Source organism: Syngnathus floridae, chromosome 22 (genome assembly GCF_059516105.1).
Source record: "Syngnathus floridae isolate MCC-2025c chromosome 22, RoL_Sflo_1.0, whole genome shotgun sequence".
NCBI lineage: Eukaryota > Metazoa > Chordata > Actinopteri > Syngnathiformes > Syngnathidae > Syngnathus > Syngnathus floridae.
Genome location: NC_142434.1, coordinates 3,854,604 through 3,879,271, shown reverse-complemented (window position 1 = coordinate 3,879,271; position 24,668 = coordinate 3,854,604). Strand labels below are relative to the sequence as shown.

Below are 24,668 nucleotides of genomic sequence, written 5' to 3'. Positions count from 1 at the left end.
AGTGTGTGCTGGAGTGTGTACTCCCCCACCGGCGCACCCCACCCCAACCCACTTCCACCCCCCCTCAGCTGGATTGAAATAGCAATTACAGGAGTGTAGAAAAAGCTGGCGAGCTGGGAGTTCTAGTTAAAGGGCCCCGCGTGTGGAAAATACTGCAGGTTTATCATCATTATGGGATGCAGGCCGACATACGGCCGCAGCGTCCTGCTTTGACCCATTCATACAATATGGTAGATATTGCTGAAATCAACTGTATCACCATGAAACACCTCCAGTAGTCTTCAAGGGTGAGTCCTTTTACTCGATTTTATTTTGATGGTCATCTTTGAATACAGTCAAGATGGGACTCCAAAAGCATCGTACAGTTAATAAAGGTTTACAATGCCAGCAGGGCACAATTTGCTGACTCAGTCCAAAGGGCGAGCGGGAGGGGAGGGGGTGAGGAGCCAGCCGTGTTTTCCTTGGCTACAGCTGAGAAAGGGCTGCAGTGCTTTGCAGTCAGAATACTCATGAGCAGCCAGGACTGCGCCTCCTCAACCCCTCCCCCCTCCCGTTCTTCACTGCCTGTGTCCATGCAAGTATTAAGGCCAGTGTGGGTTGTTGTCGTCCTGCAGCCTGAGATGACCTCTACAGCTGTCCCGACTGAATGTGAGGATCAAATGCTCCCTCTGCAATGAAGTAATGTAGGTGGGACTATAGTGACCTAAATTGGGGGGTTGGGGGTATTGTTGGCTGTAATATTATGCTGCATTGCTTAAACTGGAAAGGCACTGATAGCTTCTCAATTAATCTCCAGGTGACAGCATTTCTCGTGTCAAGTTTGACAGAGAAGCCGAGGTAAATACAGGAAATTGCCAGAATAAGGTCAATGACACCAATTTTCCATCAAATACAAAAGCCATAAATGTGGTTTTTTATGCGGCAGTCAAAAAGTCCCCAAACTTTTTTTTTTAGTTAACCAAATGTAATTAGTGCCAGTCAGGCTAAAAATTCTAAATCCTCATCATGCTTTTATTTTTAAAGGCTGCGACAGGAAGTAGAAAAACATCAGGAAACTTGACAGCTGAGGGAGAAAGAAGAGGAGGAGGTGAGAGAGCGATGGAAAGGGGGAGGGCGACGAGACGAGCAGGGTACACGGCAACCTGCTGGAGGACTCACATGGTCCTGCCGCAGCTAAGCTCTCGCTACCGGGTTCAGCTCTCACAAAACTCACAAGGCTCGCCTTTTTGTCGTTTACAATAATTCCTTTTTTTTTTCCCCTTGCATCCCTCCTCCCCCCCACCCCACCTTGAGCAACGCCATGGCTCGGGAGAACGGAGACACCAGCGGGGGGGAGACGTGGAAGAAGCAGGTCGACGACATCAAGAAGATGTTTGATCTGAAGGAAGTCCTCGGGACGTGAGTAGGAACAACTTCCACCGCCCTTGACGTTCCTTGAGCATCCGTGCTAGTGTGCAAACAAAGTGACTTTGCGGTGACATCATTTTAGACTTGATCAGCACCGGACCGTCAAATATTCTCATTTGGGATAATGGGCTGCCGTTACGGAAGCTTAACAGGGCTCATTAATTACTCTCACTTTTCCAAGTCAGTTTATTTTTTCCCCCGTTGATCTCATTATAATAATAATACATATTTACAGTATAGATTATGCAAATCATAGGAGTGGAACTACATGACTAGGATCTTAATATGTTGTTGTATTGTTCTTATGATTATAACCACTTTATATTATTATTATCATTATTATTAATGGAGGATGAGCAACAGATATGATTATAGGCGGTTTGACAGTTCGAGTAGGATTCAGTTTAATATTATATATACGTATCCAGATTATTACCCAAAATATGTAAAAGGATGTAATTGGTTGTTCCGTTCCTCGACAAAGTTTGCAACTCGCTGTCCTATTGACTCCTCCCGTGAGCAAGGCTCATAAAGCGAAGCTAACGGTGCCGCTAACATTAGCGTTAAGGAGTTTTCCAGGACCACAATATCTGGAACAGAAGCTTCGTATTGGGCCATTTTGTTTTTTTCATATATGGCTGTGACCTCCTGTTCCAAAGTGATCTCCTCACTATTTCCCGAGGGAGGGAGGGATTCTTGTTGACAACAGCAAGCTTTTAACAGATTGAAGAAAAGCGCTCTCTCAGCACCAGTGACAGTTTTGTCGTCGCACTTGCACATTTTTTTTTTTTTCCCGCTTGAATTGACACGCTCGTGTCTTGAGAGGGATGTTTCTCGCCTTCTCTTCTTCCTCTGCCTCCTTTTTCCTGCCCCCAGGCTCCCCATAATCCTGACAGCTAGTCGCAGTCTGCTGTTTTTTTTTTTCTCCTGCGACTGGTTTGGACGGCAGCCTGGAGGAGCAGTGGGGGGGTGTCACGAACACATGGGACGGATGTAGATTGGGATTAACCAGGTCGGGATTTAGAGGGCCTTCAACCTGAATACAAACATTTGGGCTGGTTGTGTCGTAAGGTTTGACCTCAGCTGTTGCTCGGAGTAGAACCGAGCCCGGTTTCGCAATAGCCACACATTAACTAATCTGAAGGCAAGAACTGGGTGGCCTACAAGCAGTCACGGAGGAGTGATTTTTGATGAGCGGCAGAAATGAGATGTTGTCCCAAATGCGGCGGGGTGACAAATTCATTTGGTCCGCTAGCTAGTGCGGGAGCTTTCTTCGATGGGCATTTCCTGTAAATTAAAGCAGACAGGATGTGATGTCGTCCATCTATCCCATCACGCTTGACTCGCCTCTCTGGGTCACACTGCCCTTGGCATAATCACTGCCTATGTGCAGCTCCCATGAATTCCGCCGTGGAATTATTTGTCGTCCAGCTTCAATGTTTTTATTTCCGTGTCAAGGTAGAGCTAGACGACAGAAGGAAATTCAAATGGGCCGAGTGTTAGCATCGAGTACCGAGTGGTAAGCGGCCATTTTGTTTTTCGACTTAGAGCTCGAGCATCCGAAGCTCTTGCCTTGACGAAATTACCTTCGTCTTCTTTGTAATATGTCACCTTACCCTCATGCCGCTGTCGTTCACTCCTCAATAATTCAACACTTAGCTTCTTGGTTTTTTTTTTTTTGTGTGTCTCACCCGCATCGTTTAGCAGTGAGAGGAGGACACCGGTTCTAAAAAAAAATAAAAGTAACAATCGCAGCCAAGTGTCAGCTCATGATAAAGAAAGTGAAACCAAGAGGCCCCCCAGAAAGACAAAATGTGTGACGCCGACGCACTGGTGTGGTTAGCGCTAGCGCTGATGCGTTGTGGGAATGTTGCCGTGTCACCCAGAGCACCCTGCCCTTAATTGCTGCTCTAATTCCCTGCTGCTGCCTCACTTTCTGGGACTCCAGAGCACCCCCCCCCCCCATTCCACAATATAGTTCTCGCTTCATATATTGCGCAACGCCTCCCTAACTGCTCTAAATTCAACCATTTTCCAAGTTGCATAATTTACCAGTTGCTCCGAGCTCACTCCATGCGAAGGTACGATTACTATTTTGCCGGGAGTCTCGCTTCGCAGATTGACACGTGCGTATTAATGAGCATAAACTATAGTCCATTATCGGATCGTCGCACTATTTTAAGCCTCGCATCCAGCTCGTAATGGCCTTCAAGCTAAAAGCTGGCTGACAAACGTGTGCGCCAGGCGACACACGGAAAAGGTCATTTAAGAACACTTTGCGTTTGCCATCTGAGCCGAAAAAGCTCCAGGAAGGAAGTTTTGGAATAAATTCATTTTTCACCCATGTAGTCATCAGGCACTATTTCATTTCCAACTGAAGTGCTGTGTGCAGCTGAGGCAAGCAAGATGTTAGAGCGACCCTTTTTTTATTTTTTATTTTTCCCTCTTTGACTGGAAGATTTGGTTTCAGTGATGTTGCGCAACCCCATCTTGATGCTATCTATTGTTCTTGAGGGAAATCAGAACCCGGGACCGCTTGTTGTACGCCAATCCAACCTATTTTGTCGCTCGCAGGGAGGAAGTTAGATTGCTTTTCCTTCTCCGTTAAGTTCATTCCGTGCTCCAAAGGAGTGTAATCGTGCGGTTGCTATCAGTAAGTCGACATGCTGCGACATGCCTGCTTTCGCTCTCTCGTGAGCACAAAACAACTACCGATATGAATGCGGAATTTCCCCGTGAAGCCCCGAGCAGTCATATTACAAGCGGCAAAATTAAATTAAAAAAAAAAAAAAGGAAAGTCTTGCTTTGTGTAATGCAATACTCATAGCAATATATGTCCAAATATTGGCAGTTGCTATGGTAACACCTCATCTGGTGTTTCCCAGTCAATTATGAATGATCAGGGATTTTTTTTTTTTTAATATACGTTTCCGAGCACTCTCACATATTGTAAATAGACACAAACACACACACGCTTAGCCCCGAAGTACGACACACTTGTGAAACGCATGTTTTGACTCGTGCCAATTTCCCGGCTGTCAATCGTGAAGATTTATAAGGTCGGGAAAGATTGACTCGGTGTGTTATTACTCCCGGGGAACCCTGTGCCAACATTGAGCAATCTTTTGACAGTTTATTCTCTGAATGTCATCGGCGAGCGTGACGTCTGCTTCCTCATTGTACTCCATTTTAAATTGGCCTTATGATGAAAAATGTAAACCGAAGGGAAGCCTCCTCATATCCTGCGGCGGTCCGGCTTGTTGCCATGGCGAATTCATCCATTAGGTACTTGTGAAAAGGAAGACATTGAGCGCCGTCATACGTTCATCCAGTCGGTTTCCTTTTTCATCAATGAAACGCTGAGCTGCGCCGTGATCCGATTGGTTGCTTTTCTCTAACGGGAGGGGGGGGGGTAATTGGCTCTCAATATATCTTGTGCTTTTTCTTGTTTGCGTCCAATCCATCGATTCCTCCACGTCATTCCGCCAGCACGCGTGCGCGCTCCTTGTTTTTCCCGTTAATGTTTAATTTTGTCCCCCCAGCATGCACCTTCCATCTGCCGCTAAGAGTCCAGCCCGTTCTGGCCCGCCCCATATGGGCCATGGCAGCGATTACGCACTTCGAGAGCGACTCTCTGCCAATTTTGCAGATTTTTTGTTTTGTGCAGGCATTTCCTTTCGGGCGCGTTCTGCCATCTTCATCCCCACTCATCGGAGCCACAGTGAAGATACAGACTATAATTGGCTCTTAATTGCTGCCGTGGCAACAGTGCTATTTAAGTGCACCGAAAAGGCGGAAAAGACACGCTGTTAACTCTCTTTCCCTCTCCATATTTTTACATTTATATACTGTCTTCTTTTTAACCTCTATCGCCGCTGGATTAGAATCTACAGTCATCATGTCGATCCCTCTTGTTGCCATAGTGATTCAGCAGATTTTTTTCCTCCATGACAATCGGGTGAGACCCCCGAACACAAACCCTTGAAAGGGTTCTGGATCTACTAAATTGTGGTCGAGTCATAAGAACCGATGAGAAATTGTTGCATCCTTTGATGGCATCACTTACATGAAAGGACCAAACCGGCGCCCTTTTCCGCCAACGTAATCTCACGTGAAGGGGGGGGGACAAGGGAACAAAAACCAGACAACGATTTGCGCTTGGCATTGAAATCAAAAGAACACGTGCGCTCACGCCAGTGACGTCGGTCGGGCGTTATCTCCGCCAGCGCCCTGTCATTATCGGGCCTTGGCGTGTCTGCATTCAAAGACAAATGCCACCTCGTTGATTACACCGTTAATTATTTATACGGCAAGAGCAGATTTACAGGGATGACATTATTCCTCCTAGCATGGCGCATTTGTGTGTTCTCAAGTAATACCTTTTAATGATAATCGTGTCAAACCTCCACCATCATAAAATAATTCATTTAGATTTATTATAGCATTAATAATTATATCTATCTAATTATCGTAAATAATTTATATTTATAATATATATATATTTTTAAAATTATTTGGACAAACGATCCAGCATCCATTTCCGTAAGAGTATGACGATCGCACCTTTTCAGGGGAATTCGTCTTTTTGAAAATGACAAGCGCCGATGGCTGCTGTCAGTTTCCGTGTTAAACGTGTCACTGTCACCTTGTCCTTCTTTTTGAGTCCCTTCCTTCCTCCCTCGTGAGCGAGCTCGTTTGAGAAGCACACACACCCCCGACACAATTACACAGGTTCGTAGAGGAGGAAATGTGGTGAAGTGCACGAGCCGGCTTTCCAGATGTTGTAGCAGCTCGTCTAGTTTAATCAATCACCCCCCTCCCTCCCTTTAAATTCTTTTATTACATCAAATAAAGCTTATTTTATAGATGTGTGTATAATATCCGAGTTCATGCTTTACAGCTGTGCGGCATTTACATTTTAAGTGCGTCCTTCCTCCCTCTCTATCTCTCTCCTGACCTTTTTCCCTCATTTCACTGAGCTTGACATTTTATTCAATGAGCGTTTGCATCACTCCAGGGCAAATTATATTCATGAGTATTTCTACAGATGGTGACATCGCCCTCTTATCCTTTACAGACAAATATACAACATTTACATTACTGTATTAGAGACTCAGCCTCTCGTCTGTCTTCTCAGTGCGGCAGTGATATTGGTTTTGGGGGAATGAAAGTTTCTCATGGGTTGTTTTAAATACACAATTGTCTTTGTGTGTATGTCCCCTTTGTGGCTATAGATGCTCGCTTCCGCGTGGGCTCATGTCTGAAACATACGAGCGACCTCAAGTGCGAAACGCTACAACCCACGCACTTGTTTTGTCCGCATTTGACGTCACCGACAACCACAACAACCATTATCGGTGCGGGCAGGTGCGTGCGTGTACGCGTGACGGACGTTCCCGGGGTCTTAGGCCCCATTACCAGGGGCAACCGGTAGCATGATCACTTGTCACGGTGGAGAGCGTGAGGTGAGAAGAGGAGGTGAAGGTGAGAAAAACACAGAAAGGGAAATCGAGCAGGAAACCTTCTGTGTATCGTCACACCCGAATGACAATGAATGAAGCTTTTTTAGTTACAATCAAGCTGATCAATAGATCTACTCCCTTATCTGTTATCGGTTTATTATGTTTGCCAATCAAAGCGTTTGAAAGCGTGTCCTTTAATTACTTGAGGGAGTGCTACAATTATCTTCTAACTAGCGGTGATAAATTGTGTTAAATTAGCTAGCTTGCGTTAGCGCTGTTGCGATGCTTTTAATCCTCCTTGGCGCTCTATCTTCTTTTTTTACTGTGAAAGGACGTTGAATATTGAAGGATGGGAAGATGTTCAGCACAGCGGCAAATTGGTGACGCTAAAGGCAAATGATCTGACGATGGGCTCATCTTCATTCATGACACCGCTTGTTTTTGTGATACGCCGCACACTTCCCAGAACACGCGTGAAGACATGGCCGAATTTGCATTTCACTTCATTTGCCTTCAATGTTTGTGTCATGGATAGTCGGTGGAAGAATGCCTCCAGTCAATCAGTAATTAAAATGCTAATTTCCTCCGTTAGAAGCCGTTCCACTCACTTTATTCCTCGGGCTTAGTTGACGAAGTTTTGAGAGCTGGCTCTCGATCTCGGCGCTAACCGCGGCGACATTTTCGGTAGACCAAATTAGATTCACGTGCTCTACAAAAAAAAAAAAATCATTTTTTGTTATTAATTTAACAATATGGATACTATTATGACCTACAATGACTATTTTCATTCCTGCACAACAAAATCTGAATTGACACTTTTTGCAGAGGCGCCTTTTCCGAAGTGGTCCTGGCCCAGGAGAAGCTGACGGGTCGGATGTTTGCGATGAAGTGCATCCCAAAAAAAGCTCTCAAGGGGAAAGAGAGCAGCATCGAGAACGAGATCGCCGTTCTGACAAAGTGAGCAGCTCCACACACACACACACGGCGGCGTTAGCCATCTTATTGGTGGTTACTGGGGCAACGATGCATCTCTTTGCCATGCATGACAAGCCCCTCCCATCAGCCACGATCAAATCAATCGACTCCAAACCGTATTCATTCACATTTTTCAAACAATCCTGTTCCTCATTCACATCTCTAAAAGAGAATGAATGAAATCGGCTCTTCCGCCAGCTCTGTTTGCCGCCTTCGTCCTTAAATACACTCGCGTATATTATCGACGCGCGTGAGTGAATGAATGAGTCACATCACGGCACTCTACTTTATCGCCGCTTATGCACTCATAGCGGCTCTTCGATACTCACCTGGGAATGCCTGAGTGGGCTCAAGCCGTTGGGGATTTACCGCCGCTACCAAAGCGAGCCACGATTAACCCACACGCCCACACTCAATCATTTGTGTGTGAGGTATTAGGATAATGCATGTGCAGAGACTTCTCCCCTTTGTTGTAACCATGGAAAAAAAAAAAAAGAAGTGACAGGCTTAAATAGGGGGGGGGGGGGATGATGATGTCAGCGAGGCAAAAGGATTTCTACCGAAGCGGTTTAAGGACCCAGCTGTGGACTAACACGTTTAACTTTTTTCTTTACAGGATCAAGCATGAAAATATCGTGGCGCTGGAGGACATCTACGAGAGTCCGGACCACCTCTATCTCATTATGCAACTGTGAGTCGCTTTTTGAGAAATGTTCAGAAGGTCAAAGGTAACATCACAACCGCTTTTGACTAACTGACCAAAATGTAAACATGTTTATATCGTTCAGCGCCACGTCTCTGCTCAAGCAGCAAATAATAAATAAATAAAATCGAGTTAGTCTCGATTTTATCTGTTCTGGCTTTTCGCGCCGCAGGCTGCGCTCGACCGTGGAAGCATAAAGCATTTATGTCAGACGGAGAGAAAACTGTTTTCCTCAAACGCTGATGGAAATACTTTACAGTTCATTTGTAAAAATGTAAATTGAACACCGTCTGAAGTCGAAGCACTGTTTCACCACGCCGGCCTAATTTGTTTTGAAATTCACTCGGGAATAATGTCTTCACGACGAGCGGCAGCTAGCGCGGCAGATCAATGCGGCGTGACAACGTTTGCTTTGTTCCCCGCTCCCCCTTATGTAAGCAGCGCCGCCGCGGGGAAGGCAATCACTCCATGCCGCTATGAAAATCGATGAGGGCGGAGAAACTACAGATATTTTTCTCGTGGAAAAAAAATTGACAAATTTTAGCTGGGGGAAGTTGCTGACGCTAAAGTAAACGTAGCAATGCTAACTACTTTTCCATCAAGACTCAAATTGATTTGATTTTTCACTTTTATTGATTCGTCCAGCAGGGGGAGCTACGTGCCTGCACACTACTCAGTGTGAAATTTGGGCCTGTTTAGTTAAAGGGCAAACTTTAATACACATTTGATTCGGGCAGGGTGTCCGGCGGCGAGCTCTTTGACAGAATCGTCGAAAAAGGCTTCTACACAGAAAAAGATGCCAGCACGCTCATCCGACAAGTCCTGGATGCTGTCAACTACCTGCACAACATGGGCATCGTGCATCGAGACCTGAAAGTAAATTTTTTTTTTTTTTCCCAGCGCTGGAATAATGTCAGTGCTCAGAGGTCAGAGCGGTGCGTGCTGCCTGATTAGTCGTCGCACAAAGCTTAAGCTCACCAGATGCGTCTCTAATACCCTTATCCATCTGTGAATTTATTTTTACTTTGTAAAAAACGAAAACAAACAGTTGTTTCATCTATACCTTTTTGTTGTGTCTTTTTTTATTTTGCTACAGCCGGAGAACTTGTTGTATTTTAATCCCCACGATTGTTCCAAAATCATGATCAGCGACTTTGGGCTTTCCAAGATGGAGGGGAGCGGCAATGTCATGTCAACTGCTTGTGGCACACCGGGATATGTCGGTAGGTCACGTGGATTCACAGATTTCCAAATTTATGATCCACTTTTGTTTTGGACTAAAACTCAGACATGAATAAAGTTTTATTTGTGTTTGCATCTGTTGTGAGAAGACACAGATGTTCAACACACATCAGCACAAACAAGCGATTGCTCAACTTGTCTTGAGCAGACATCGTTTTTCAAAAATTTTATTTCACTTTATAATATTGCGTACACAGACAACTCACCCTCACTTTAAATCGTTTATGATTTGGGCTTTCATCCCATGTCAGCAAAAAAAAAAATACATTTGACTTTAAATGGTCAGACACATGCTTCATTTTTTTTTTTCTAGTCTTGTTTCCATCAAGCCTTCTTTGGCCTCCTTGCAGAAGTTTCCTTCGTAACTATAATGCAACAGTCAATAAACCGTAAACCCACCAAGTCAGATCTTAATGATAAAGAGCAAAGTGCAAAATATTTGCCTCATTGCCAAGCTAATGTTTTGACCATCCCGTTTCTTCCAGTAACACAATCTCATCTCATTACTGTGCAAATGAGGTCCTCAATGCTCAATTTAGAATGCCCTCAAGCGTTGAGAAGAATCTGCTTTAAATGTTCTCCACTGGAACACCACAAGGATCCCTACTAAGTCCCCTTATTTAACATAGTTTGGTATCATTAGAGGATTTAAATGTAGCTAATTTGTATCGAGTACATAAACCTGGTGCTAATCTTGCATAGTAAAATCGAGAAACCAGACATGATGACCTCACATGTTGGAATCGAGCAAAAGCAGCAGACAACATCACAATGACTCATGGTGGAACTATAAACAAATACTTTCTCGTTCAGCACACAATGTTTTTTGACCCACATTTGTAGATAAAATGTCTTCCTTCCTCCTGTTCCACCATGTTACTCCACAAAAAAAAATCCGCACACCTCCTTTCTCAACATTAGTCTGCGGCCTTTTAAAACAGCTGCTTTTTCACATAAAAAAAAAATCAACAACTTTATCACCCTTAAGCTTTTTATGCTACATAAACAACCACAAAGTGCCCGTAAAAGGGACTTATCAGCAATTAAGAAGCTTGAAGCGCCAAAAGCTTACTCATTCCATCTGTCTGTTGCAGCACCAGAAGTTCTCGCCCAGAAGCCGTACAGCAAGGCAGTGGATTGCTGGTCCATCGGAGTCATCGCCTATATTCTGTAAGTCATTTTCTCGATCGCTCGTGATTATTAATTGGTGTTGAGTGGCGGGGTGCGGTGATGATGATCCTGTTGCTAGCCGCCATCATCCGAAGCAGATGCACGATGCCCTTATATGGAAATAAATGGTTCTGCTTTTGCTGCAACTCACACACACTGTTGTGTATTTTCCACCTGACTAGGGTTCAAAGGTCAGAAGACGATAAAGTGTGAGAGATGGGAATCAAAGAACACACGGAGATTTGCGCGTGCTTGCGAGCCAACCAGCGGCTCCCCGCTAGCACAATTAGTCTGGCGATTTCGACCTTGTTAGCTTTTAGCTGCTGCTCAGGTGGAAAGATCACATCAGGTAATCAGCCATGCGAACCACCTGGGAATTCTAGGTGAGCCCAGAATTAGGTGGAAGCAGATCAACAAAAAGTTCTTCAGGCCGATTTGGAGGAGGGATCACAGCAGGCCTCCTGGTTCCTTCGAACGATTTTTCCCGCGAGTGTGTATCGATGGGGAACGGCATTTTAATGAGTCTTAAGGAAAATCCTTCCAGAACTTTCGTAACGACGTGCAGATGATGTTTTGTTGGCTCGGCATTAATTACGGTGGAAGATTGAGGCTGTTTGTCTTCAACACTCCCAATCTCATGTCAGCTTGAAATCACTCCAAAAGGAGCTCTGTGAAGAAGAAAAAAAAAATGATGAGAGAATCGCTTGCAATTAAATGAATCAAACGGGTCCACTTAACTTGATTGGCGTCGAGTTGAAATGAAGTTCTCCCATCCACAGGTTGTGCGGCTATCCTCCATTTTACGACGAGAACGACTCCAAGCTCTTCGAACAAATCCTCAAAGCCGACTACGAGTTCGACGCGCCCTACTGGGACGACATATCCGACTCCGGTGAGCCTCTCTTCAATCTTCTCTGCTTCTTCTTCACACTGATTCCATCCTGATCTTTTCCAGCCAAGGATTTCATTAGCAACCTGATGGAGAAAGATCCAGCCAAGCGGTTCACCTGCGAACAGGCTCTCCGACATCCCTGGTGAGCGACACAGGCTGACATCAAGACATCTAATCAATAACCGTATTGATTGAGTCATGAGTGCTAACAAAGTATCCGCTCGTGTGCCAGGATCGCCGGGGACACGGCACTCTGCAAGAACATCCACGAATCCGTCAGCCGGCAAATTAGGAAAAACTTTGCCAAGAGCAAATGGAGGGTAAGAGATTATTCCTTCGCCGGTTGTTTACCGAAACGGCTCACTCTTTCTCTGGTCTCTCCAGCAAGCGTTCAACGCCACCGTGGTGGTTCGCCATATGAGGCGACTGCAGCTGGGTAGCAGCATGGGGAGCAGCGTGGACGCTTCCAACCCCCCCGCCAGACCCGGGCCGAAGCCGGGTACGAGTCAGGCGGACCGCAACGGGCCCGCCGCCGCCGGCTCGGCCGCCAGCCAGACTTTTGACAACGTAGCGACGCCGCGAAAGGAATGTGAGTATTGAACTTTTTGTACTTAATAAAATTAAATTCAATTTTTTTTTCGTCTTGGCTCCTCCCCCAGGTGTCGCTACGCCAGCCACTCCCTGCAGCCTGGCCTCGGCGGCAGCTTCCCCCGCGGCGGGGGCCGAGCTGAGCCACCCGTCGGCGGTGCCCGCCCCCGTGCTCGCCGAGACCAAGTGACGCCAGGTGACGCGGGGGACCAGCTGGGAGGCCACGGCGCTGTGAGATGAAGGAATGCCGGTGTCCTCCTACTCCCCCTCAGCTGGTTCCTCGCCCTGCTCCGAGGTGAGCAGAGGACCTTGTAAGCACGCAGCATCACCCCCCCCAAATGAGCTGCCTGGCGCCGAGTCACATGTGAATCTCATCTCCTCTTCACCAATGGAATTCCATGTACGTTTGGTTCTTTTCTTTCAAACTGTTGGCAACTGGAATGTTTTTCTATCTTCACTTAAAGGTGGTATGTGTGCTTTTTTTTCGAAAGGCCATCCTTGTCAAATTTGCTAGGAAATTCAAAAGATCATTATCAAGACGATGGGTGGCCACTACCTCATGCTAATTAGCAGCTTTGGAGTCCAAACGCTTCTCCCAAAATGGAGTTCCCCCACACTCGCTCATCTCCGCTCTCGGAAAGTGTTTTGTTCATTTTCAAAATGCCACACATAGCACCTTTAAGATCTTTCTTTGTGGCTCGTCCTTCTTTGTGTCTTTGTGCTTCGAGAAGTGCTTTAAAAGTAACTTATGACTGTTGCGAGAAGAAAATACGAGTTAGCGCTTTTATCTATTTTACGCGGCGAGGGGCCGGATAACCGACACAGATTTGACACCAAGAAGAGATTGTATCGAACATTGTACTTTCAAATGATTTGACGAATGTTGTACACTACATGGACAAAAGTATTGGGACACCTCGATAATCCATTTCCATTACTTCGAGGTGTCCCGATACTTATGTCTCGTTTACTATCGGTTTGTGCCCCAATTTGAGAACGGCCCCGCCCTCTGTTCCTCGCCACCGTCGATCGAAGCCATGATGTCGCCGCGCGCCGTCTCGCTCAGGGAAAACTGCAGCCGTACGGAATTTCACTTTAGCATTGCTATGTAAAAAGTTGCACATACACATGATTGCGGCAATTTTTTTTTTTTTTTTTTTGACTGGCGATAATGGCCTTTGCAGCAAAAGCAGAGCGGCGCAATATATCAGATTGTCATTCGATGCTATCCCTTTATTACGCTAGCGTGGAACTGCTAATGTGGAGTCGACATTTTTAATTGGCTATTTTCAAATACTTATTAGCCAATCAAAAGTGTTCCCGCCGCAGTGACTGCTCCACGCTTCCCGTACTTGATCGAGAATATGTAGCCAAAGACCAGAGCGAAGAATATGACGGGAATTCACACGGGGCTCGGCAGATTTCGACAGGAAAGCGATGATGCTTTGATGGATTTTATATGATTTGATATGATCGTTATTTGCCATCTTTTTTTTTTTTTTTTTGGAGTGTGTTTATTTCCTCTCCCAAGAGTGCCGCCGCCGGATGTCTGAACGCGACGATCCACCTGGAGATTTGTGACGTGTTTTGTCTCCTTTCGTGGGTCTAGTTTTTGGATGGCGGTGATTTGTGAGCTCTTGATTGCCATGATTGTAAGTATTTATGCATATGTTATTTAAAGCCACTGCATGGAGGACAACCTGTAATCTTCCCACAATCCCCGAAATTGAACCGGCTTCGTCTTGTCCGTTTATTTTAGCGGGTCTTTCGATGCATGTTGTCTTAGTGAACTGTCTTTTGTTTTGAATTCAAACGTGAATGTGTCAAAGTAGTCGGTTATTACCCCTAAAACAAACGTTTTTTAGAGCTCCATATTTTTTCTCAGAGGAAACTAAGCGTGATTATTGAAGAAAAAAAAAAGTTTTTACATAAGGGCTGAATCTGATTATTTGTGATGAACCTGTATGCTGTACATATGGAGATGGATTGCTATGCATTTTCAAAATTCTGTTTTTTTTCTTTTCAGGGAGGGGAGGGGGGGAGGAAATCCTGAAAAGTAGATGAATTGGAATGTTATACAGGAAAGAAAGAGCCTGCTCTTCAATCCCTGAAATTCACGTCTGCTTTTTTCTATAGGAAAGAAATGATTTCCCGACCATTATCGGTAATTTCACAAAAAAGAGATTGAATTTTGATGAATGTGATGTGCTACGGGCAGAGGCTTCATGAGCTGGTATGTCTTTGCTTTTGAATGCAATGTTTAAAATGCTTCTGTATATAAATTGTGAATATAAATGATCATTTACGAATGTTTTGATGTGCTGGCTTGAGTTCGTGGATGAGCGATTGCGTGTTTTGATTGTATTGTCTTTGGAATGTTCGGATGGGGCAGGGGGGGCGGGACTAAAGTCCTTGTTAAGAGTTTTGACTTTTGACAGTGGAGTCGAATGTTTCGTGTTCCAGTACCAGTTCAGTGTCAGTGAACAACATTTATTGATCTCAGGCTTGCGTTTTTTGCCATTCTAAATGAAGAAATCCAAAGCTGTGACAACTCTGAAACACACTGTTATGGAATTCAAGTGGCTCTCATATGACAACAGTATCGTATCTGTGTTGTGTTAAAAAAAAAAAAAAACGATTCTGGCACCGATGTCCAACATTTTGTCACAGAATAGAGTTTCAGTTCTACAGACAAATTCATTTATTTTTATTTATTTATATTTGTGGCCATAAATATATTAATTTTAATTAAATAATGTTTGCCTCAACAGATCAAACAAAATATTCAAAATAAAAGAAATATTTCACTTAACTCAATCTGGGTCTCAATTAGGGCCTCGACGATTGTTTGTAGGACTGAAAGTCTCTCTGCAGTGCTTGTCATGGTGACCAAGTGTCTCCCCGTCTTCTTTGTCTTGGTCCTCGCCCATCTGGCACGCCAGCGTCACTCACGCTCAACGACGCCCCGGCATCTTGATGCTTCTGACTTTGCGTGTCCACCGGGCTTGTATATCGGATGCCTTCGACAATCATGTGCACATATCAGTTACCATGACGACACAGGCTGGATTCTCTTTTGTTCTTCTTTGTCTCCTGGAATAAATCCTGAATGATCACTAAAGCATCTGGGGGTTTTTTCATCTTCCTTTTCATCACACTTGTTTCCTTTTTGATATTGTTCTAATTGTGTTTCTTCTCTCCCCCCCCCCCCCCCCTCCCTCCCCGCCCACCAGCAGGGTTTAGATTCCGTGCATGTGGCAATAAGGCCGAATAGAGCATCTAAGGTATTTGGTGTAAAACAGATGTTGAGCAGACAAAAGACAGATGCCGCAAACTCTCCAGGCAATTGTTACCTTTCTTGGCTCCAGTTGGAATTCTGCATCAGAAGCCGGCAAACACATTGTTTGCAGATGCTGCAAAAAAAAAAAAAAAAAAAATCGGACCTTCCGCCACATGTTTTCTCCATCATCCCAACCTAATCCACAATTGTTACGATGCTTCCGATAGCTTGATATGTCTCTGAATGATTTCCAAATCCCTGTAAATATTCCTTTTTTTTCTATCCCTGCAGGTTAAACGTGGAAAAAAAATCCCTCATTATGGGAAGTCGATATACAGAGGTGATGTATTTTCCCTGCATTACATCTCAAACCGAATAATAAGACTTTCCATTCAGGCTTAATTAGAGGAATATTTCAGCGCCGTCCTGCTGTTCTTGACCTCCTCACAACACACATTCCATTCACTTGATGAAGCAGACATGCACACTCTCCACACTTGGTATCCTCTGACCTACAATTCTCTTAACACCCTAATAAACGTAGGTCAGCGCCGTTTGATTCAAAGTTTAAAAGTCAGACACATTACAAGATCGATACATCCCAATTTCAAAAAATATTCACATTCCATCTAGTTTATTATATCAAAATAGGAGTAAAAACTTTGCAGCCAATCAGATTGCTGCTTTGATTTTATTCTATATGCTGTAATAGGTGATATTGGATAGGAATCATACATTTGAGCATTTTGAATAAATGTTATGATCTTGATTTTCCACACTTTGTGACTCAACATGGAGAAAATCTCGAATGGAGACTGAAATCCAGATACTGGGATGGTTTTTGTCCACAAAGACCGCCCAGCAGTCTCTCATAGTCCAACGTTCAGGTTTGATCAGAGTCGAGTTCTCTGCCGAAGGGCCGAGCCGGCGTATCGCCCCGGCGGGGGTTCTTCCTGCGTGATGGTGTTGAGGTGATGGCCGACTTGGCGCTCGGCCGCCGTGAGCCTCACCAGCAGGTCCTGCGCTTCCTGCTCGGCCTTGCGTGTAGCCTTGCGGGCGTTCCTCAGGGAGCGCTTCACTTTACGGACGCGGCTCTTTAGTTGTTTGTTCCTGCGCTCGGCGGCGGCTAGGCGCTCCTGCAGGTCGCGGGCTCGTTCCTCCTCGTCGAACAGCGCCGCCTGCATGGAGGAGCACAGCAGCTGGGGCGGGGGGGGGAGCACAGAGTCAACCGCTTGTTTATTTTCCTCACCAAACTGGAGGACAAACCTCTCAGCGTCTGGCTGTGTAAGTGATGTGATTTACCCAGCATGCACTTGGAGTATATTACTCTTCTTCTTTCATCACTGCACACCAGGAGCACCATTATACGCCCTGATATGTTTTTTTATTTCTCCTCCAGTGACAATTTTAGAGGAACATCTACACAATGCAAGTCCAATCAAAATACTGTAATATATTTGCAATTGTGAAATCTTTCTCAAGAAGGTTGATTCTCGGTGGGATATCTAAAACATGCACACATCTGTCAAAACATCCGCGTCTTACCTGCCAGCTGTAAAAATAACTGTTTAAGGCACCCATGTAAATTATAACATTTGAACAAAATATTTTGGTATTAACTACCTTTCAAGCTGATGAAAGTCCATGTAAAACATTTACGAGAGCCATAAAATATTATACTAGCTTTGAGCAATTCTCTCATCAGCACAGGTTAAATGTTAATTTCGCATTATATAATAATAGGATCGGGGGAAATAATGGCTTATCTTTCAGTGGAAAGATTACATGGTAGCCTCTAATGAAGGGTTTTGAAAAGAGAGGAAGTCTCTTGTGTGTCCTTCAGGGGGTGTCTGCTTCCCACGGGGCTGAAACAACACCCCCCCTCCGCAAGTGTCCACCCGGGAATGAAGTTTTTCCCAAACTGTATGGCAAGAGGTGACGGAAAAAAAATCTTGGGAAATTCCTCAACACCTGTACTGCCTCGCCTTGACCTCCACGACCCCCCCAAAGACGTGCGAGCGCTTGTCATCCGCAAGCCTGGAGGTCAAAGCCACACACGAACCAAAGATGCTCTTTTGCTTTGTGCTCAGGGTCGAGTAAGTTTGTGTCCGTCACAGATGAACATCTCTGCTATTTGACCTTTAACCTCCGCCGCTCCTCAGTCGCTTGCTTTAATCCTCACCGGGTGACATGTTGTGCGGCCAATCACGTGCTTGCTGCATATTAGTACGTTTCTCTACCCGAGTGGATTCAAAACCCCAAGAATAGTTCAATTACAGAGGCGTAGTTGCGAGGGGGGTTGGGGGGGGCCTTAACCTCCCCCCACTTTTACAGCCAGTAAAACAATTCAATTCCTTTTTAACATGTCATGGCATGTTTTCTCGAGCTGCCCATGAGCAGTCAGCAGAGGAACAAAAATGTTTAGCTTACCAGCCTGCTTTACGCTAGTTATCTTTCTTGCTAGCTATATTTTCATGCTGGAAACAAACCCAAATCCTCCTTGAGTATCTCCTTTCCTGAACAATTTGCCCCCCACAACATTAAATATTAACACCCTACCCTGCTGTCTTCCGCAGTGTCCCACTCGGGGCTGAAAGTGTGGAACGGCTGGCTCCCCTGAGTGCAGTTGGAGAACTGGAAGAGGCTGGAGAAGGTGCGCCGGTTCTCGGCCGTGTCGGGGAAGATGGCGTCCTGGAAGTTGACGCCGTGGGGCAAGATGTTGTAGTTCTCATCCATCCTAGTGGAGAAATCGTGAACATTCAGAAAGGATGCCGCACATGTCAGGTGAGATACTTTGTTGTCTCCATCACAACCATCAAGAACTGACCATGGAAAAATATTGAATTTAGAGTAGGTCACAAATATTTGGATTGAATAAAATAATATTCCTAGGGGGTGCACTTGTCAATTCAACTAGTTTGTATACCTGAGGAAGAAGAAGTAGGAGTAGTTCTCCATCACCGTGTGAGATTGACAGGAGAGGTAGCCCAGGCCGGTGAAATTAAGTCGGGACCCCGCCGGGACCTCCAGCATGCTCCCCCAGGCTTGATCGCATAGCAGCTCCACCTCCGCCGAGTACAGCAGCCCTTCCTCCGCGCCCTCGTACCCGTAACCGAATCCAACGGGCAGGGAGTTGTAGAGGCTGTCCACACCACCGCCCAGGGGCTCCCGGTGGATGGCTAGAACCCGCGCGTACACGATGATCTCGGCCAGCTCCGCGCGGCATCCCTCGCTCAGTGGCCGCCACTCGGACGGCAGCTGGCAGCCGTGCGTCAAAGTGTCTCGGTGCGTAAATACGCCAAGCAGTGCAATGAGAATAACCGTGGACGTCATCACGGAGCCCTGGAGTGATGTTCAGCTTGCAATTGCAAGTTGAATTATAATTGGACGCTTACAAATACAAAAAGTCCGCTCCATAAATTGGAAAAGCGCAAAGAACCTGCTGCTTTCGTGCAAACTTTGGGAGCCAATTCCAAAGTGTCCTTCTCACACGCCTCCTTTTTTAAGAGCTCTGCAGGGAGCATCGGTGCTGCATTCAGGGACACATGAAAATGTGGGTCAAGTGTGGGCTGATTGGTGTACATGGAATTCCTCTGTCGCATAACTCACTTTTCAATTCAGAGTTAAATATTGAGATCGCTACACAATATGGGAATGCACTTACAAAAAAATTGTTTTTTTTAGTCAGAGTTCAAAATGACCCCCTTTTTCTTTCCTTCTCGCATACCTGTAATTTCTTCATTCTTTCCTTCCTTCCATCCATTATGTATTATGCAAATTTGTAGTAACAAAGGAGACTGATGAAAGAGCAAAGGAACATTTAAACTTAACATTCACACCATTACCCGTTTGTGCGTGTACAACACTGCCATCTAGTGGATTTTAAATTGAATGCCAACATGCTTGAACAAAGGATGTAATTTCAATTTTTTTTTTATAGGAAACTTGAGAAAATATGCAGCAAATTCAATTAAAAATCCAAATGTTTGAGAACTTTAAAGGGGAACTGTTTGAATATTTCAGAATCAATAGCTTAAAGATAAAATAATCGGTTTACGATGGTATTTTGTCTCTACAGCAGCGACAACACCAGAATTTGTACGACGTCCATCACTAACCCGAGATTAAAGCATAAAATTGGTAAATATGGTAAATATGCTTAAAATTTGAGCGAAATGCTTCACGGCGTGACGTTAGTGATTGACGTAAAACGAGAACCGACGCGTCGTAGCTACGACTTAAATCCTTTGTGACGTCACTCAAAAGGAAACAGTTTCCGTTAAGTGTGCGTATCTCATAACAGGAAAACGAGACGAAGACGTCTTCAAAATAAAAGGTTTTAGTGTTCTCACGGCTCCAATGAAAGGGGGCGTTGAGTTTCTTATCTTATTTTGAAGTCAATAACTATATTGTCTTTCTTTTCAGTGTTGGACTTGAATTTTACCCAAACCAGAAGCGGATCTTGCAAGGTTCTCAACAATCCAACATTTACCTTAATCTCAAGTGTTGCTTACTTGTGTTCGACACGAACATCTAAATTTGCTTTCCGGATTCCACAGAAGGTCAGTTTTAAACTTATTTACTTGGTTTGTTGTGACGCAGTCCGGAAATGTGTTGACTTCACAGCTAAATTAATTTTGAAAGGAAACTTGGCTCGTCATTTAGTACGTATCGAAAGAGAAAGTCGATAGACTGTAATATTTCGTCTAAAAGTCAAGTTTACTCTTCCACGTGTCTATCGTAGAGATTTGTCTCCACAACGAAAACAAGACAGCACATTGGAATGAAAAGCAGCCGTAAAAAAACAAAATACTGATGAAACTAACGAAACTAAGCTACATTTAAAACAAACACATCAAGACAAATCCGAATAAAACACAAAATTGACTTAAAACAAATCTAAAACTGCTATTAGAATGTGTTTTCATGAAAAGCGCTTTCAACTTTACTGTATATTTTATTAATAGAAGACAAACCACCCTCGTCATCCTTTTTTTTATGTTGCCTTTTCCATCCGACCCGATGGACGTCCACGCCGTGATTAAGATGTCATGTGACCTGCAGATGACATGATGTCATTTCAGTGTCTGGTTGTTTTTCTTGCTCGTGCAGCATGCTTAAGTCCTGAGTCACTTTTCAGGCTTTGTAACGACAATCCGAAGAGATAAATTTACCACTGTGGGAACCGCAAAATATTAAGACTAAACAATGCCACAATAATGAATACGTCTATGACAGTATCGCTTGAAACCGGGCTTGCAAAATTACGGGAATTTTCAGTGAGCTACTTTATTACGCAGTTAAGTGACTTTCTTCCCTTTTGCAACCCTTCCAAACAGTATTATTGCTGTGAAGAGCAACCTTTTGTCTTTTACTTCTCTCAGTATCATGGATTCCGTAGAGCCCGTACTGAATGGGGAGACTCCTCGCTCCCCCAGTATGGTGGAAACGTCAGAGGAGGCGTTGGTCCAGATGAAAACTCTTATTCAGGAAAACAGCAACCTTAAAGGTGAGTTAAGGTCACGTTATCGAAATGACGTCCACTTGACGTGCTTTTCCCCCGTTCCCGCAGAGGCTTTGCGTCAGACCAACCTGTCGATGAAAGAGCGTTTTGAGGAGCTGTTCTTGTGGCGCGAGAAGCAGCGGCAGGAGCGGGTCTTCCTGGAGACGAGGCTCGGGGAGGCCCGGGTTCAGATGGAGGCTCTGGCTATGGAAAACCAGGAGCTCAGCAAAAAAGTGGCGCAGTCATCCAGTGCTTTGGATGGCTCACAAGTGAGTGGGCTTGCAGTAGATAGATTCTTCAAACACAAATCAGGAAAGCGGCAGGGATCCACACGATGAGCAATGTGATCCTAATTTTTACTCAACATGTAATTTCCAGGTAGTGCCTTCTAGTCACAGCGCCGAAACGGACGCCCTGCGTGCTCTGGTCAGCCGACTGCAGGCGGAGAAGAACGACCTGGTGGCTCTCAACTCCGAGCTGCAGCTGAAGTGCGAGCCCAACTCTTGTGAAGACTCCTTCATCGAGATCATATCTGTGTCGGTGAGAAGAAAAATATCAACCTTGAAGCGGGTTAGCGGTGTTTAATCAAAAGACAACTGTCTTTTCAGGACGAAGGTGGCGTCGGTGTCCTGAAAGACGCCAGTGAGAGCAGCAAACATCTCGACGCCAGCATGACGGCGTCCCGTCTGGACAGCGAGGAGGTGACCGTCAGTCACCTGCTGCAATCCCTCAGGAACGAGACCCAGCGAGCCGAGCGGCTGCAGGCCGAACTGCAAGCAACCGTTGACATGTAAAAAAAAATTTTATCATTCGTAAATGCAGTCCATCAATTCTTTCCCTCAACCATGTTGCTCTCTTAACAGAATAAGAACGATGGAGGAAAAGAAGAGTCAACATGCGACCATAACAACACAGACCAGCTTGACAGAAGAGACCAGAGACAATTCGGAGAAGGTCGAGGTATTCATCTTTTTCTGTGTCTGAGTAAATTCGCTGTTTTTAGTCAAAATCAGTCCTTCAAAATCTAAATAATGAATAACCGGATTCTCACAAGGAAGTGGTTGGACGTCACTTATCAAAATTGTCTGAAATGTTTGTTTGCATTCCAGGTGGCCTCCGAGTTTATAAGATCGCAGATGATGGCATTGGTTCAAAAGCTGCAGCTGGCCCAAAGTAAGCTGGATGAAGCAGAAGGCATGAAGAAGAACCTGCAGGAGCGGTTTGTTAACAATTACTTTGAGGGAAAACAAACATAGGATAGCACTATTATGCCTCAAGTTGATTCTCGCCGCAGATGTCGCGAGATGGAGAACGATGTGGCCACTCTGAGGGCCCAACTGGTCGACACGCAGGCTGTTAAATCGCAGAACGAAAAGCTCAAGGTGCAACTCGACAGCATTCAGGCGCAGAGCTTAATCGTGCAGAAGAAGGCCGGGGAGGAGAGGTCCGTGAACACTCGTACTCGCAGCACTGATGGGAAAATAAAGCTTCAAACACAAATTGCCATCTAGAGGCGTCAAAAAATACAGCAACCGCTTCACGAAGCAACTTTGAAGCTTCATTTTCCCATCACTAATTTGTCCATTTAGATGACATGTAATTAAATTCATTTTGGGTCAGGAGCAACCTGGCCCAGCTGAAGGACGCCTACGCTAAACTGTTCGAAGACTACAATGAGCTCCAGGAAGAGCAGAAGAAGAGAGAGGTAATGTGTCAAGCAGCAAAATTATTCGCCGGTTTGCTATTTGCTTTGAATCAGTCAAGTCACTGGTGCCGCAGGCCGGGTTGGTGGGCAAGGAGGTGGTGGACGAGCTTCAAAGTCAGCTCAGCGCCGCCGAGAAGGCTCTGGCCACCAAGCAGGAGAAAATTGACAGCTTGAAGCAGGAGGTCTTCAAGAAGGAGAAGGAGCTGGAGACCATCTCTGTCTTGGAGGCGCAGGTGGGCAATTTTGTGGATCTTGAAAGCCATATTTTTAGTCTTGTATTTCTTTTAACATCTTAATTTTTCAATTTGATGTGTTTGAATCGTGGCGATTCCCTCTCCTCCCAGGCCGAGGTCTACTCCTCTGATTTTTACGCCGAGCGGGCGGCGAGGGAGAAACTGCACGAGGAGAGGGAGCGTCTCTCTGTTCAGCTGGAATACGTAAAGAAGCAGAACATCCATCTGCAGGAGGAGATGAGCCGGTATGGTGTAAGATTGACAAACAGGTGGTAGCAGCCAATGCAAAGTGGCTACAGGCAGGTAATTCAATTAGCAAACAAATATGACCACTATGCAAGAAGCAAAACTGTCCCATTTGCTGAAAACTCATCTCCCCCCCAACTCTCCGCTAGCATCAGTTGTCTATAAATCATAATTAGTGCCCCTTCTCCATAACATCCTTGCTAATGTAAACAAAACAAGAAAATAGCTATACAAATGGCTGCTGCCACCTTGTGTAGAAGATACGCAATTACACCTTATTCACATGACGTTCCGTTTCCTCACTCTTGCCAAATTGTGTGTCCACAGGCAGACGTTAGGTGAAATGCGAAGAAGACATGTGCCGAATCCAAATGCACAAGGGCAAGCTTTAGTTTCAAGAGGTATGATTTTTCTTGTTGATTTCTTGACTTGATGCTTTAAAGTAACAGTCTGTTGTTTGGGGGTGGAAAAAAATGGCCACTCAGCAGTTTGGGTTTTTTTGTCTTGCAGGCACCAACTGGCAGCGTCAGGGCGGTATTCCCGCACACGTTTGTCCAAAATGCGACGCAATACTGCCAGATCTGGACACTCTGCAGATCCACATCATGGACTGCATCAACTAGCCCCCGTCTCGTTCGTTTATAATAGTGATAGCCGTAATTGCACTTTAATCTGAGGCTTCCTCTGGACTTAACTGTTTCCTGTGATGAGACGAGAATGATTCAAGTCCTTGCTTGTTCAAATGCAAGATTCGGAAGAGTTGATATCTTTTTCGTGTTTGACGGCATCTCAGTTTTGTTTGCATGAGTCAAGGCAATATGCAAGGAATGTCCAAGTATAGAGACTTTAAATAAATCTGTCACTCGGGGGCTTTTGTACTATTGGGATATTTGAAATTTATCATCAGGCACATATACTTTATAGAAGCAGGTATATTTAATTTTAGGAGGCTCACACCTTGGCAACCTTTTGACCCTGCACACTGCTCTTACAAAATGTGTTGTTAAATAAATTGATGTCATCAGGTCAGAGCATTGTTTTCTCTGTGATAAGAGCACATGTCCATGCATTTCAAAATGATTTAATCTTAACAACTGGTGTGAATGTAGTCCTCAAGGTCCTGAAAACGATCGCCTTCCTCCACCATGTGAAGACAAATACAGTATTGGACTTTTATGGTAATTCTATTTTTATTCACATCTTTATCCAAATAATGACTTTATGTCCCTCAAACCTATTTAGGTGAAATTAATATGCAGATA

General features: G+C 44.9%; 3 protein-coding genes across 5 annotated transcripts; 2 read left to right on the top strand and 1 right to left on the bottom strand.

The window, feature by feature from the left end:
- The first annotated feature begins 34 nt into the window (after nucleotides 1-34).
- Nucleotides 35-15,560, top strand: camk1da (calcium/calmodulin-dependent protein kinase 1Da). 2 transcript variants are annotated; one of them, XM_088366356.1, is made up of 15 exons: nucleotides 35-287; nucleotides 615-683; nucleotides 797-837; nucleotides 1,024-1,087; nucleotides 1,294-1,398; nucleotides 7,695-7,826; nucleotides 8,461-8,535; nucleotides 9,285-9,423; nucleotides 9,644-9,770; nucleotides 10,884-10,959; nucleotides 11,739-11,851; nucleotides 11,915-11,993; nucleotides 12,084-12,171; nucleotides 12,236-12,440; nucleotides 12,511-15,560. In XM_088366356.1, exons 5-15 carry the CDS (start codon nucleotides 1,301-1,303, stop codon nucleotides 12,627-12,629), a joined length of 1,251 nt encoding a protein of 416 aa, XP_088222482.1. In that variant the 5' UTR covers nucleotides 35-287; nucleotides 615-683; nucleotides 797-837; nucleotides 1,024-1,087; nucleotides 1,294-1,300; the 3' UTR covers nucleotides 12,630-15,560. The 2 variants fall into 2 exon arrangements, with proteins under 2 accessions (XP_088222482.1, XP_088222483.1); XM_088366357.1 differs by having other exon boundaries at nucleotides 615-687.
- Nucleotides 15,561-16,336: 776 nt separating this feature from the next.
- Nucleotides 16,337-20,319, bottom strand: ccdc3a (coiled-coil domain containing 3a). 2 transcript variants are annotated; one of them, XM_088366365.1, is made up of 3 exons: nucleotides 18,646-20,319; nucleotides 18,279-18,456; nucleotides 16,337-16,897 (listed from the first exon to the last, which is right to left on the bottom strand). In XM_088366365.1, the coding sequence occupies exons 1-3, from the start codon at nucleotides 19,050-19,052 to the stop codon at nucleotides 16,613-16,615; spliced, it is 870 nt and encodes a 289-aa protein (XP_088222491.1). In that variant the 5' UTR covers nucleotides 19,053-20,319; the 3' UTR covers nucleotides 16,337-16,612. The 2 variants fall into 2 exon arrangements, with proteins under 2 accessions (XP_088222491.1, XP_088222490.1); XM_088366364.1 differs by having other exon boundaries at nucleotides 16,337-16,918; nucleotides 18,646-19,592.
- optn (optineurin) lies at nucleotides 20,145-24,435 on the top strand. Its single transcript, XM_088366353.1, has 13 exons — nucleotides 20,145-20,281; nucleotides 21,104-21,228; nucleotides 21,292-21,491; nucleotides 21,601-21,762; nucleotides 21,831-22,012; nucleotides 22,086-22,182; nucleotides 22,332-22,441; nucleotides 22,517-22,666; nucleotides 22,843-22,927; nucleotides 23,002-23,160; nucleotides 23,272-23,405; nucleotides 23,734-23,807; nucleotides 23,917-24,435. The coding sequence occupies exons 2-13, from the start codon at nucleotides 21,108-21,110 to the stop codon at nucleotides 24,027-24,029; spliced, it is 1,587 nt and encodes a 528-aa protein (XP_088222479.1). The 5' UTR covers nucleotides 20,145-20,281; nucleotides 21,104-21,107; the 3' UTR covers nucleotides 24,030-24,435.
- The last annotated feature ends 233 nt before the right edge of the window (nucleotides 24,436-24,668 follow it).